Genomic DNA, 13,846 nt, shown 5'->3' with positions numbered 1-13,846 from the left:
CCTACCCCACACCGCAGTAGAGATTGAGTCTAAAGGTCCAGGAGGCCTCTCCTTTGGAGGGTCTGGCTCTTCCTAACACCTCTCCTCTGAGCTCCTCCCACATCCCAGGACTTGCCATCATTCATCCCCACTCCCACCTCACCTGGGATACACATGGACACACATCCACCACAACCGGCCCAGGGCTGGCCTAAAACCCATGGTGCAAAATTCCAGGGACTGCCGTCAATCCAGTGACAGCGTATGCACAAACCCTAGAGGAGACAGGATGGGAAGATGTGGGCTGGGGCATGGAGCAAAGGGAAGGCAGGTGTGCAGAGCTGGGACTATCCCTGCCTGACCCTCCTGCTGCCGCCAGGAATTGTCCCTTCAAGGACCGCTGGACCACGGTGGACACTGTCTTGGTCAACCAAAATGTAGATCCACAGTGATCATCACCATTATGTTCTACGCATCCCAGTGACACACTCATCCTTCCAGCCCTAACAAGAGGTAGGGCAGGTGTTGCAACCACATCCTAAAGATGATGAACCAGGCTCACAGTCTTGCCCAAGTCATAGAGACTGAGCAGAACTTGCACCCAGACCTTCTGATTCTAAACGTGTGGCTCTTCCCAATGCTTAGGTGGCCCCCTTGGTGTCTCACCCAGCTGTCCGTCTATCCCCAGTTCTTCAGGGGATCAGAGACGGGAAACACAGACAAGTCTGCAGCAAGCTGAGCACTGGCTGGGGTCAGGAGGTGCTCCCCACTTAGAACTGGGACCCCTCTTACATAGCCTGTGACCTGGCCTCCAATCCAGACTTGGCCCTGGTTGATCCGTCTGGCTAGGCACTGGATCTGGTTATTAAGTCTGAAGTCATGGATGGAGATGAGTCTGCCTCGGTAGCATCTCTGGCAAGTAAGCTGCAGAGCAGGATGAAAGAGGAAGAATGGAGTGCCACTCCTGCAGGAATTCACATGACCTTAGTCCAAAATTCACCCAGCCTCCACTCCCGCAGCCATTTGAAGGCTGGAGATGAAAATGCAAATTCTGTTTCCACATGGCCCACACCTCTCACCCTCAGCACCTCTGAGGGCCTCTGCTGACACCCCCGGGGTCTTCAATAAGGAAAGTGAGCAGTTACACAGAGGCTGGAGGCATCCCCTCTCTGTCCCCACCCTGGGCCTCAGCCACTGGCCACTCACCTGAGCACTGTTAAAATTCAAGGCTGTCGTCACCAGGAGGAAGCGACAGGTTTTGCACCCAGAGATGCCCTCCACTTTTACTGTGTCTTCTTCCTTGGGGCACTGAAAGTCCTTGCCCACCTCCTCCAAGGCTGAGATGGACTCAACAGTCCCCTCTTCCCTTGGGGCATCTTCACCTCCAGAGCCCCTCTCTTCCTCTTTCTCCAGCAGCATCAGCTCCTCCAAAGGGGCCTCCTTTGCCTCATGTTCTGGCATCTCCCCAACCTGAGGCAGGGTGTCATCTCCCAAGGGGCTCTCAACGTTGGACATTTCAGTCCCTGGCAGGGAAAAAGGCCAAGCACCTCCTCCTTCACCTCTTCCCCTCTTCCTCCCCAGCACCACGGACAGCTCCCACCTTGCCCTAGGCATCTGCATGCTCAGCTCTGGAAAGAGACACCCCCACCCCCGGAACAGAGCCCCTGAGAGGAGAAACCAGCTTCCCAGACAGTCGTGGGTCTGGTACTAGTTCCATTATCTACTAGCTTAATTTCTTTGTGATATGGGTATACCGCACCACATACCTCATGGGGATGCTATGACCATTAAAGGAGACAATGCATAGAAAACACTTAGCACAGTACACTCAGTGAGGGCAAAGTAAAAGAAGCCAGCATTGTGATCACCATTTGCATCTTGCAGAAAGGACGACATTGAGAATGTAAGAGTAGAACCAAGATGGCAGGCATGCAGATGCCCCAAGGAGTCCCTTCAACTCCCAGCTCTGGGGTCCCTGCTCCTTTAAGTGCAGAGATCCTGAAATGGGAGATGGCCAGAGAATACGCTGGCTGTGTGACTCTGACCCCGTAAACTGTAGAAAGGAGTCGAGCAGAGAAAGGAAGGCTGAAGGCCAAGGAGACTTACTCAGATGAAATGCCGAAACTGTCCCAAAGAGAAGAGCCAGAAGTAGCGGGAGTTTCATCTTGGCTTTGTTCTGTAGGGGAGAACACAGTTGGACACACACACACATCACAGCTACACCATTAGCTGGAGTAGTGAGGTGGAGAGAGAGAAAGCATGGATAGAAGTCAGGGTGGGCCCAAAAAGCTGGTGCTGAGCCCAGCCTCCAGTGCTCCAGTTCAGTGGGACCTCCTTCTGAACAGAATGAAGCAGACCATGAGGGGCAGCCAAGGCTGACTGTCCTGTGGGCCTGGATGCCAAGAAGGGAGTATTACCTCTATTTGTTTGTACTTAATGGGCTCTTCAGAGTCTATAAAACAAGAAAGGATCAAGAAACAATGATTGCTGGCCTTCCTAGGAACACGCAGCTCTTAGAAAGTGTGGCCCCTCTTCAAAGCTCAAACAGCTCACATCGTCCACTCCCTGCCTTCCCGGGCCAAGGAGAGATTTCACGTACTTCAGGAGGAATGTGAAAGGCTGAGAGTGAGAAGTCCCGCCCCAGTTCACCCCTGAAAGCCACATGGGGTGCCAGTCAGCCCTCTAGAACCTCTCAGCCTGAGCCAGGTGCCTCCCAGGAGATCGAACACTTACTTGGGACCAGCTTCACTGCAACAGGATAGTACTCACTAGCCCAGAGGTCTTCCTAGATCCTGAGGAACACCCCAAGCTCGATCCTCCTTCACTCCTTTTCACAATGACATTTTATATAGGAGCCTTGGAGGAAGTTCCCCAGAAGAAGGAGGGTTGGCACCCCCAGCCTGAGAGAGATGGGAGGCTGATAAGAACTACTTCTTCACGTCACTGGGGAGTCTGCTCATTCTTTCCTGACATTGCTTTCAGGAACTCAGGGCCATTCTGGGACGGCTCGGGACCAGTGGTTCTTATCCTGGGCACTTCAGAATCTCCTATGGAGCTTTTCCAAAATACACAGCTCTCCCACTTTATTGGTGGGGACGTGACTGCCATAGACATTTTGGAAGCAAATCTGCCAATATCTATCCAATTAAAAGTGCACCTATCATTTGATCCATTTCACTTTTTGGAAGTTATCCTTTAGAAATAAAAGTACCCGTAAGTAAGGACATTCTTACCAAGTTGTGTATTGCTTTACTGTTTATAGAAATCAAAACAACCCAGATATCCACCAATAGAGCTTTGAATAAAATATGGCCCATCCATCCCACAGAATATAATGTGGCTCTTAAAAGATTTGGACCTACATCTGTAAACCTGAAGAGATGTGTATGCTGTGTTGTGAAATGAAAAAAAAAAAAGAAAGAAAGAAAAGCAAAATGCAGAGGAAAACATCTAGTATGAGAATAGTTTTACAAAGAAAAACAAAAACCCTGTGCAAGAATCTAGCTGCAAGTTTCCTTTATTAAGCACAGGATTCACATCAGCCTGTTGACCTTGGTGACTACCAAGAGTAGACAGAAGAGAGGAAAGAAAAGGGAGGGAGATTGTTCTTTCCCTTCTTTTTGTAACTGTGCATTTTGCAAGAAGTTTTGTTTAAAGATTTTTTTTTCTAATGCACAAACCCCACCCTGGGAAATTCTGGTTGGCTCGTAGATCTAAGGTGGAAGGCAAGTGTCTGCATTTTTTAAGAGCTTCCCAGCTCTTATGGAGAATGTATCTGAGACTCACTGTCCTGGGGAACATCTGAGCACAGGAAATGCTCATATCTGCCTAACCCCACTTCCCTTCAGAAATTAACCACTCAGTTGGCCAACCTACCAGCCTTCATTATGGTAACATTTACTGCACATTTTAAAATACTGTGCCTTATATTGTTACCTCATTTACAACAACCTAGTGAGCTGAGTGGGTGAAATATCCATTTTCCAGATGAGGAAGCTGAGGCTTAATGTGGCTCCTGACCTACTCAGCACAACCTCCCAACGTTGGATCAACTTCCCCTGTACACCCTCTTGTAATTCCATGAGTTTGTTCAGCGAGCTTGTTGCAGTTAGTCATTTTCTCTTTTTTGTGAGATTATCTGGTTAATGGGTTAACATCCACCCCCCTCCCTAGACCATAATCTCCATGATAGCAGAGACCATGTCTGTTTACTTACTTTTGTATTCTTGGTGCCTAGTACAGCGCCTGCCCGTAGTAGGTCCTCGATAAATATTGTTGAATGAATGAATGAGTATTTAAACAAATTGCTCAGGTACATAGCTGGGTTGGGATTCAAATCCAGTTCCCTCTGGCACCAAACTTCTCTTCCCTTCCACGTGACTGTTGTAAGTCAAAAACTGTACCATCTAGGTGGAGACAAAATCAGAGCAATGAATAATCCTTGCCCCTAGTTTGCTTTCAATCTCGCTGGTAGGAGGAGACAGCCACATAAAACAAGAAGGGATCGTTTGAGACCCAAATTAAGAGGCACTGTCCATCGATTCAGAAGAAATTCCACAGTGAAAGAGAGTGGGGAAGCCTCCAGGAACACAAGGAGCTGGCTCTCATCTAGGTGGATTGGTGGTGAATAGAAGGGAAGGAAACAGGTGGTCCAGGTAGAAAGAAGAGCAGGAGTAAGGTGGGCAGGTAGGGTGACCTTGGCACATGTGTAGGACAGGACCTTTTCCTTTATAGCCGAAGTCAATACTGCACACATTGGAAAAGAGTAGGGAAAACAGGGATCAATACATCCCATCTTGAGCCAAGGAATGGAGACATCCTTTCCTCGTAACCACTGACTTCAGGAGACAGACGCGGAAACCAAGGGAGTGACTCAACAGGAGTCAAGACAGGAGCCTGAGCTGCGTTCTGCTCAGCCCCATCCCCAAGCCCTCCCTGCGGGGCCACTTCGTATGTGTCTGGACAGAGCTGTTACTGTAGTCAGACAAGGACACGATGGAGCCAATTCTTAGAGCATCAGCTGGTGGCACCCACACCCCAAGGAAAGTCTCTCCTTTAGGTCATACTGTCCACAGTCTGAAATCCACAACTTTAGTGACCCTAGAAGTTCTATTTCCTCAACATCCAGTGGAGGTATAGAGCAGAGTCTGCGAGCATGAGTTCCGGAGTCGGACAGTCCAAGTTTAAAACGAGAGGCTACCACTTAATAGCTGTGTGACCACGGACAAGTCCTTAACCTCTCTGTACCTCATTATCGTCGTTCATAAAGTGAGGATAACAATACCTGGGTAGTCAGCCAGGAATGAATGAAATAATGTGTGTGTGGCAGACATGCTGTGAACTGTCCCACCCCCTCACTGCCTTTCTGTTTCCGGAATTCCACTTCCTGTGGATCTTGGCAGGGGGCAGGCCTCTTATTATTGAAGACACACGTGACAGATTCCCAGCCTCCTTCTCAACTAAGCCTCCATCAAACAGAAGCATCCATTCAACACTTTGAATCTGGAGCTAGTGACCAAAAAGTGGGGGCCAAGCAGACCTCGCTCTGCTGGTGGTAATGACAAGATGGAGTTCCCGGGGCTACAGCGGCCACAGTGCCAGAGGATGGACCCAGGGTCCAAGCCCTGCAGCGCCCTGGGTGCTGGCCACAGGGTCTGGATCACAGCAGCAGCCATGGGGTCCCCCCCCAGACCTGTTCTGTGGCCTGGTTTTGGCCGCACATCTGATCCTCTAGCCCTTTCTGCAATTTTATGATCTACCTCATTTCCTTTCAATAAATTCATTTTTTCTCTTGGATCAGCCAGAGAGCGTTTCCTTGGCCTGCCACTAAGAGCCCTGACCGATACAGACAGCATTGAGCACAGGAACCGTCATTTAGTTATTGCTCAACAAGTGGGAGCCATCAGGTTATCAGACGTGGAAGTGACTGAGGTCTTTGGAGCTGACCCACATCAGCCAAGTTCTCAAGAGACCAATGTCTCCCTCCGGTGCCAACGACATAATTTAGGTTGCCCTGTACCCACAAGTGGCCCACCTAGGGTCCTCTGCCTGCTCTCTCCTTGTATCTCAAGCTGCAGTGTGCTCAGTACACCTGGATGTTGAACAGGGGCTCTTTAGCTGGAGATGCTGGGGCCCAGTGCCTTTGAGAAAGGGGGCCTGGTGCCCAGCACCTCTACTCCAGCCTCAGGCCTGCCCTCTTCCCCCAAGAAGTGTTGGACCAACACTGCAAGATCCTGAGTTTTAAGAATCTTCCTTTCTAGCCCCAGAGTTACTATAGCGCTTGGATGGCCCTAAACAGACTCAGTCATCCATTTCCATATCAGCACTCCCATGGTGGGTGCCAACAGCCCCCCTCCCCCTCCCCGGCGTTTCATCTTTCCTAAACTTATTCTCAGGGACTCATCACAACTTTAGGCTCATGGGGGAGCCTGCTGTAGCCCCGGTACAGTCTGTCCAGGGGCAGACCTGGCACTGAGGAATCTGTCCTGCCACGAGTACAGGTGCTGCGCAGTGTACACCAGTGTGTACGGGGAACTGAGCATACGTGACTGTGACGATCATGGTGGTGGCCAACACCAAGGAAGTCTGGTTTACATCCTTCCCATGACCAACACACAGCAGCTCGAAGGTAGAAAGCTCTGCAGCTCCAGACACCCAGCTGACACTGTTCAGCCCTCCTTTTTATCTGTGCCGTCCCCACACCCTGCTCCATACCCTGGGCTCAAGGGGCCATGGACGCTGCCATCATAGACGACATAGTGTGATGTTCCTAGGATGAGGGTCCAAACCTTCCATGAGATTGTTTTACACCCGCCAAAAGGCAAAATAACCTCAAATGTTACTGGATGACTTTTTCTCAAATTGCCAGGAATGACCTCCAACCGCCTCTACCCAAAAAGTCTTGCTTGGCTCTTGTGACTGGCAGAATTCTAAGATGTCCCCCAAGAGCCTTCTCCCGCCCCCATGTACACATGCTGCATACCCCCTGGGGCTGTAAATATGGTGGGTTTTACTCCCGTGGTTGTGTTATATTATGTGGCACAGCTGACCTTACAAAAGGGAAACCATCCAGAATGAGACTGACTGAATCAGGGAGACTTTTAAACGGACTGGGCTCTTTCTGAAATCAGAGATTACAAACATGAGCAGGATTCAACCTAATGGAGGTTCTCCATGGCTGGATTTGACGGTGGAGGGGGCCCTGTGGCAAGGAGGGTGGAGCAGCCCCCATCTGACAGCCTGCCAGGAACAGCACAAGGAATAGAATTCTGCTACAACCACATGAGCTTGAAGGAGGACCCTGAACTCTAGATGAGAACACAGCCCAGCCAAGACCTTGATTTTAGCCTTGGGAGACCCTGAGCAGAAACCAAGACATGCATGCCTACCCTTCTGACCTACAGACCGGTGAGCTAATAGATGTGTGTTGTTTGAAGTCACTAAATATGGCGCAATTTGTTATGTGGCATTGAAGACCAATACAACCCTTGAGCCCCATTTCCTCCCCAGGATGAATTGGAAATTCATCAGTTGCACCAACTATAAACTATAAACTATAAACTATAGTTGGTACAGTTGATGGTCCAGCAGATTGCCAGAGGGTGAGGAATGTCACAAAGGAGTGGGCTGAAGGACCTTCTAACAAACCCAGGAACAGAAGATCAGGAAATATGGACAGAGAGAAAGAGAGGTTGATTTGGGCCAGAGGTTCCATTGCCTTTCGCCTCAGACCATAAGAGGCTGGTTAGCCTCTTCTAGCTCCAAGTTCTGCCCTCAGAGAAGCGATGGACCACAGGAGCCAGAACTTCAGGGCAGATCAACTGCCTGCTGACTGGGCTGGGCCAATATTCCCCATGGGGCAGATAAGAGGTGGTGAAAGGGCTAACATCATCCCAGGGTGAGCAGCCAGGGAGATAGGGACCTGGGCCGTTGATCTGTGCAATCAACCTTGATTCACAGTTCCTTTGACTCTTCCCCATTTGCATGCCCCAACAACTGACAGAGACCAAGAATGTTAGAATTGGAAGGGCCCTTAGAGATGACCCAGTCAAGTTTCCATGTCTCAGATATGGAAAGTGCCCTGGATTGGACTCAGATGTCCTGATTCCCAGTCCAGTGCTCTTCTTGCTTCCTTGGTAAGATAACTCACCTTACCGTGGAAGGCAACTCCTCTCCCAGGGACTGCATACATGCAACAAGGTTAGAAACAATGAATTGCGAGGGATATGTCTTTGCAGTCAGTGCCCGGCTCCCGCCCCACCTTCTACCTTCAATACCTCCCCAAGCCACCTACTTCTCCCCATCTCTGCTGCCACCTTGCTAGCCTAGGCTGCCATGTTGGATAATGTACATCAGAGCCCATCATCCCCACGCTTCCCATTCAATGTCTTCCCTCTACACTAGTAATTAATCCAAACTCATTACCATTGCCTGCAAGGCCTTCCATGGTCTGGCTATTGTCTACTCATTCAACCTCACTGGTATGAGTGATCCTTGTCATACTGGTTTCAGCTCCATTGGCCACGCTAAAGCTTTTGTACTGGTTCCTTCTCATCTGATGGGTCTCAGCTCAAAGGTCGCCCAAGAGAAGCCTTCTTTGAGAACTGTTTCTAAAGAAACTCACCCAACCCACTCTCATACCTAGTTATTTTGTGCCACATCATTTATTTATCTCCACCAGAACATTTGCCGAAGTGATATGATCTTGCTCCTTTACTGGTTTCTTGTTTCTTGTCTGTCTCTCCCAGTAAGAAGTAAGCTCCAAGAAAACAGGGACTTTATCTTTCTTGCTCACTGCCTAGAACTCTACCCAGGTCACAGAAGGAGTTTTTCAATTATATGTTGAATTAATTAATCAATTATTTGATTGATCAACTTGAATTTTACCCCCTGGAGAAAGCCCAGCTGAGTTTCAGTCCAAGTAAAAGTCCATTAATTTCAATTCAGAAGATGTCTTTCTGAGCTCCACCTGCCATGGACACAATCTTGGACCAGGCTCTGTGCACTGGATTATACATTCATTCATTCAGTAAATACTCAGAGCTAGTCTCTAATCTCAGGGAGGCTTAATGCAGCTGATAAAGACAAACAGAATGAACCTCTTAGGCAGCAAAACAAGGCACTGTACTGAATGGACACTTAGAAAGATTAAACTTACACAAACTGGAAGATACCAGCTTTCAGTGCTACCAGTCACATTAAGGGAAAAGTCAGGCAGAGAGGGCTTCCTTGGAAAGGTATTCCCTGGACTAGGCTCTGAAGAATTGACGGACAGGACATAGGAGAGGCAGAAAAGAAGTGGGAGGCACGTCTAGGAGCCAAACCACAGGCCTGTGCTGCTGGAATTTCGGCCAGGATATGGATGATCTGGTGTTTCTTAGAGGTTGAGTCAAAGAATGAAGTGGCTTCTCTGCTTTGCACCAAAACTAAGCTCCTCCAATGAGCAGTGTAGACTCGCTGGCCAGCTCCTCGACCCTCTCCGACTCCTTACACCGCAGTAATTTGGTTTCTGCCCACCCTATTGCTCCACGGAAACCACTCTTGACAAGGTCCCCACTGACCGCCCAGTTGCCAAACCCAACAGACAATCTTCAGTTCTTATCTTGCTTGACTTCTGTAGCGCATGGTACCTCTCTACTTCCTCCTCCTTAACTGCCTCCTTTCTTAGCCACCTTTCTAGTCATTTCTTCCCAGTTTCTGCTTGTGTGGGCTCCTCTTCCTCTCCTGGAAAGTTCAGCATTGGCCACCACCTGGTTTCTTGGTGGTCTTCTTTCCTAATCCTAACACACTCTCCATGGGTTACCTTATCTACCCCCGTGTCACAAGCTACCAAATATGTGCTGATCGCTCCCAAGTCTTCATCTTCAGTTCCAGATCTGCACCTCACCAAGTCTGGTCCCACAACTGCAGACTCACGTATATGGCCGCCCAGTAAGCTTCCCAACTTGGACATCCCTTGTGCATTATGAATTCAGCACATGTCAGATTGACTCATCACACACACACACACACACACACACACACACACACACATCAGCTCCTCTTCTTGTGGTTACTTTCTCAAGAGAAATCATCACCTTGCACCCAGATCTGCAAGCCAGGACTCCAGGGCCAACCATCACCCGTCCTGCTCCATCACCCACACATCCACAAGTCACGGAGTTCTTTCTTCGCCATCTCACCAACCCACCCACCCACCCCCATTTCCTCTGCCACTCTCATCACCCACTGACCATCTTTCACCTGGATCATTTTAATGGCTCTCAAATTACATTCCCTTCTCCAGTCTTACTGTAACTTCTCTGCATCTTTGATACATGGTATGCTGCCAAAACGAGCTTCTAAACCCTGGAACAAATCACACAATCAGACACTTTTCTATTACTTCTCGCTCTTGGGCAAATATTCCCCACATGATCTGGCCCCGCTTTTCCTCAACCTCAGCACCACTGACATTTTGGACTGGAGTCTTCTTTGCTGTGGGGGGCTGTCCTGTGTGCAGTGTTGGGTGTTTAGCAGTATTGTCCTCACACCCCAGATGCCAGGAGTATCTTCCCCTCAAGACAATCAAAAATGTCTCCAGACATTGCCAAATATCCCCTCGGGAACAGAATCACCCCCTCACCGTGAGCCGCTGCTCTACAACCACCCCTCCCCCAACACACACACACACACACACACACACACACACACACACACACACACACACACACACTGCTCCAATCATACCAAACACCCTGCTATTTCCCGAACATGCACTCGCCCTCCTAACTGAACGCAGCTGCACACACCATTTCATCTGCCCAGAGCACCCTCTCCTCCCTAACCACTGTGCTCACCCTCCTCTTGGTCTGTCTCAGCCCAGGATCAACTCTCACATGAAGACTGCCCTAATTCTTCAGAGAGAAGTAGAAAGGAACCTAATCAGGTTCGTCTCTAGCCCAGCCCCTACCCCATCTCATCACAGCTGTCGGCTGGCTGTCTCCCCAGAGGACCACCAGCCTTGCCTTTCTCACCTGTGTGCCTCTGGTACCTGCATAGTCCCAGAACCACGCTAGGGGCTCGATTCATTTTGCCAAGCAAAAGAATGAATGAGGAAAAGAAATGCTTTGTTTTAAGGTCGCCACAGACTGAGTTGAGCAGATGCTCCCTGAAATGAGGTCTTAAGCAGGAATTTTAATATGACAACAGCAGCAGCTAACATCTAGGAAGCACTTTCTGTGTGCTAAGTGTCTTAAAGGCTCCGTATCATTTAATCTCCCAAACAACCCAATCAGGCAAGTACCACTGTCATCTGAAAATCATAGGCAGAAAAGACTGGGGCTCAGAAAGGTGAAGTTACCCACCATGTAAGCACCAAAGCCAGGATTTGAATGGAGAGCCTTCATTCTTACCCTCCACACCTCACTCCTCCGTGGTGGCGAACAGGGAGCTCAAAGCACTCACGTTCATTCTCGTTCATTCTCGTTCATTCTCTCATGGAAGTGGCATATCTGCAGGTTGGTGGGGCAGGTGATGGCATGAGAAGCATGAAGAATGTGCTCCTTGGACTTAAAAGGACCCTGGGTTTCCTACTAAGTGAAGGAAGTCAGAGGGAGAAAGACAAATATCATATGATACCACTTTTACGTGGAATCTAAAAAAAAAAAAAAAAAGACACAAATGAACTTATTTACAAAACAAAGAGAGTCACAGACATAGAAAACAAACTCACAGTTATCAAAGGGGTAAGAGGGTGGGCAGGGATAAATTAGAAGTTTGGGATTAGCAGATACAAGCTACTTTATATAAAATACATAAACAATAAGGTCCTACTCTTATAGCACAGGGAAGTACAAGAATTACATGTCTTGTAATAACCTATAATGAAAAAGAATATAAATATATAGTCGTAACCGAGTCACAGTGCTGTACACAGGAATCTAACACAGCATTGGAAGTCAATTATACTTCAATTTTTTAAAATTATATATAAAAACGGACGCTAGGGCCATTCCTGGCTCTGTCACTCGTGAGCTGGCCCACCTCGGCAGATGCCTCGATTCCCAGTCTCCGATTGCCCACCAGCAAGTGGATTTAAGGATGAGAACCTCACCGGGATTCAGGAGGAACTGAAAAGACAGTTGTGCAATGATCTAGCCTGACACGTGGGAGGTCCTCAACAAACAATCCTAAATATTGTCCCCAGTCTAGGGATAGAGAAAGCAAGGCTCAGAAAGCTTAGGTGATGGTTGAAGTTTTGTGTCCTAGCAAATAGTGGAACTTGAAAAGGAACTCTATTGAGCAGAGATTTCCTGAGGATTTCCTATGTGCTCATCACTGCGTGGGACCAGTCACAGCCTCCATCAAGAGGAGCCAAGTCATGAGCACCTGGAATGACAGCTCTGCTCTCCCAGCTGGAGGCTCAGTGCCATGATGGGAGGCTCAACCGGTAAGAAGAGCCCAGACATGGGGTCTCACAGACACAGCAGAAGAGGCTGTGCCTGGGGAAGTGAGAGCCTGTAGATGGATGTAAGCCAACTTGCCGACTTGGCAACGAGTGGAAAAGGCGGCTGGTCATGGGGATGGTGTCATGGGCTTTCGGGTATGCTGGTCTCAGCAGCAGGCTGGACACACACCCCTGCAGCAGCTTCCGTCAGGCCCCAGGAGGACTCCTGGGGGTGACTGAGGGGTTCCACGGTGGGAGCAGGGCTGGGTACCTCAGGGTCTTCCTCTGAGATAAGCCATCCTCCCTTGGCCAACTGTGCAGGGAGGGAGTTCTGATGCTAGGGATGGACGCATTCTTCTATCCTCACACTGATGGAAAAAAAAAAAAAAAAAGAATCACTAGTCGGTCTGAGAAAGAAATGGAAAATTGTATTCAAGCCAACCTGAGGATTATGACCCAGGAGACAGTCTTTCAGAAAGCTCTGAGGACTGTTTGCCCGTTAGAGATCAAAGTAGTCACATCAGTTTTTGAGACAAGGGGTTATAAGGCAAATGACGTGTTATTGACAATTTATACAATCTGGATCATAGAGCGAGTGGTGGGCCATGGGTCAACGTGACCCCTTACAAGACTGAGAAGGAAGGTTATCTCGTAAGGAGCTGTGGCCCTTTGTGAGATTAAGAAGGAATGCTGTCTCCCCGGAGGGTCTGATCAGGGCAACAACTGATGGGAGCGGGGAGACGCCCAAGTGGGCAGAGAACACGTTTACATTTAAATCTTCCTCATCTTGTCATAAAATAAGAATTTTATTTCATCAGCTTCCCCATCATGACACCCCCCAGAAACACTCCAAACTTCTCGAAAGCCTCCTGGCTCAAGTCACCCTGCAGTTTCCGCATGCAAGTCCCTGCGAGTGGGGAACAGACATCTCAAGGTGGTGGCGGGTTACAGAGGCTCCTTCCTTCCTTAAATCATTCATTCCTTCCTTCTCTCTTTCCTTCTTCCCTCCTCTCCCTTTCTTTTCCCCTTCTTTCCTCCCTTCCTTCCTTCTTTCTGTCTCTGTCTGTCTCTCTGTCTTTCTCTTACATATTCAGTATTTCTCGAACCTCCATTCAGTGCCAGGTAGGGTGCAAAGCCCTGAGGATATCGGATAATAAAAGATACAGTTACTGCCCCACACAGAGTTCCCAGCCTAACGAAAGCCACGCATCTTTTTTTTTTTTTTAAACCTGTATGTTAAATAGCAACTGTGACAAACTCTATGCTAGAGAAGTGCCTGGTGTTACGAAAACCGGTGTAGGTAACAGGCTGGAAAGGAAGGGAGAGCTGAGCTGAGAGCTGGAGGAACTGTGGGAGTTAACTATGGGTTGGGTGGGACCCATTCCAAGCAAGGAGAATTAAAACCAGTTCACTTTTAAAGAGTCCACTTGACCTTTAATG

The 13,846-nt window shown here is 48.8% G+C and overlaps 1 protein-coding gene across 1 annotated transcript; it reads right to left on the bottom strand.

Moving 5' to 3' along the window:
• Window positions 1–657: 657 nt before the first annotated feature.
• PRG2 (proteoglycan 2, pro eosinophil major basic protein) lies at window positions 658–2,143 on the bottom strand. Its single transcript, XM_010994366.3, has 3 exons — window positions 2,086–2,143; window positions 1,186–1,502; window positions 658–903 (listed from the first exon to the last, which is right to left on the bottom strand). Exons 1-3 carry the CDS (start codon window positions 2,141–2,143, stop codon window positions 658–660), a joined length of 621 nt encoding a protein of 206 aa, XP_010992668.3.
• Between the last annotated feature and the right edge of the window lie 11,703 nt (window positions 2,144–13,846).

The sequence above is a fragment of the Camelus dromedarius genome, chromosome 12 (genome assembly GCF_036321535.1).
Source record: "Camelus dromedarius isolate mCamDro1 chromosome 12, mCamDro1.pat, whole genome shotgun sequence".
NCBI classification, from domain to species: domain Eukaryota; kingdom Metazoa; phylum Chordata; class Mammalia; order Artiodactyla; family Camelidae; genus Camelus; species Camelus dromedarius.
Note: the sequence above shows the minus strand (reverse complement) of the source record. Positions and strands in the feature narration are given on the sequence as shown.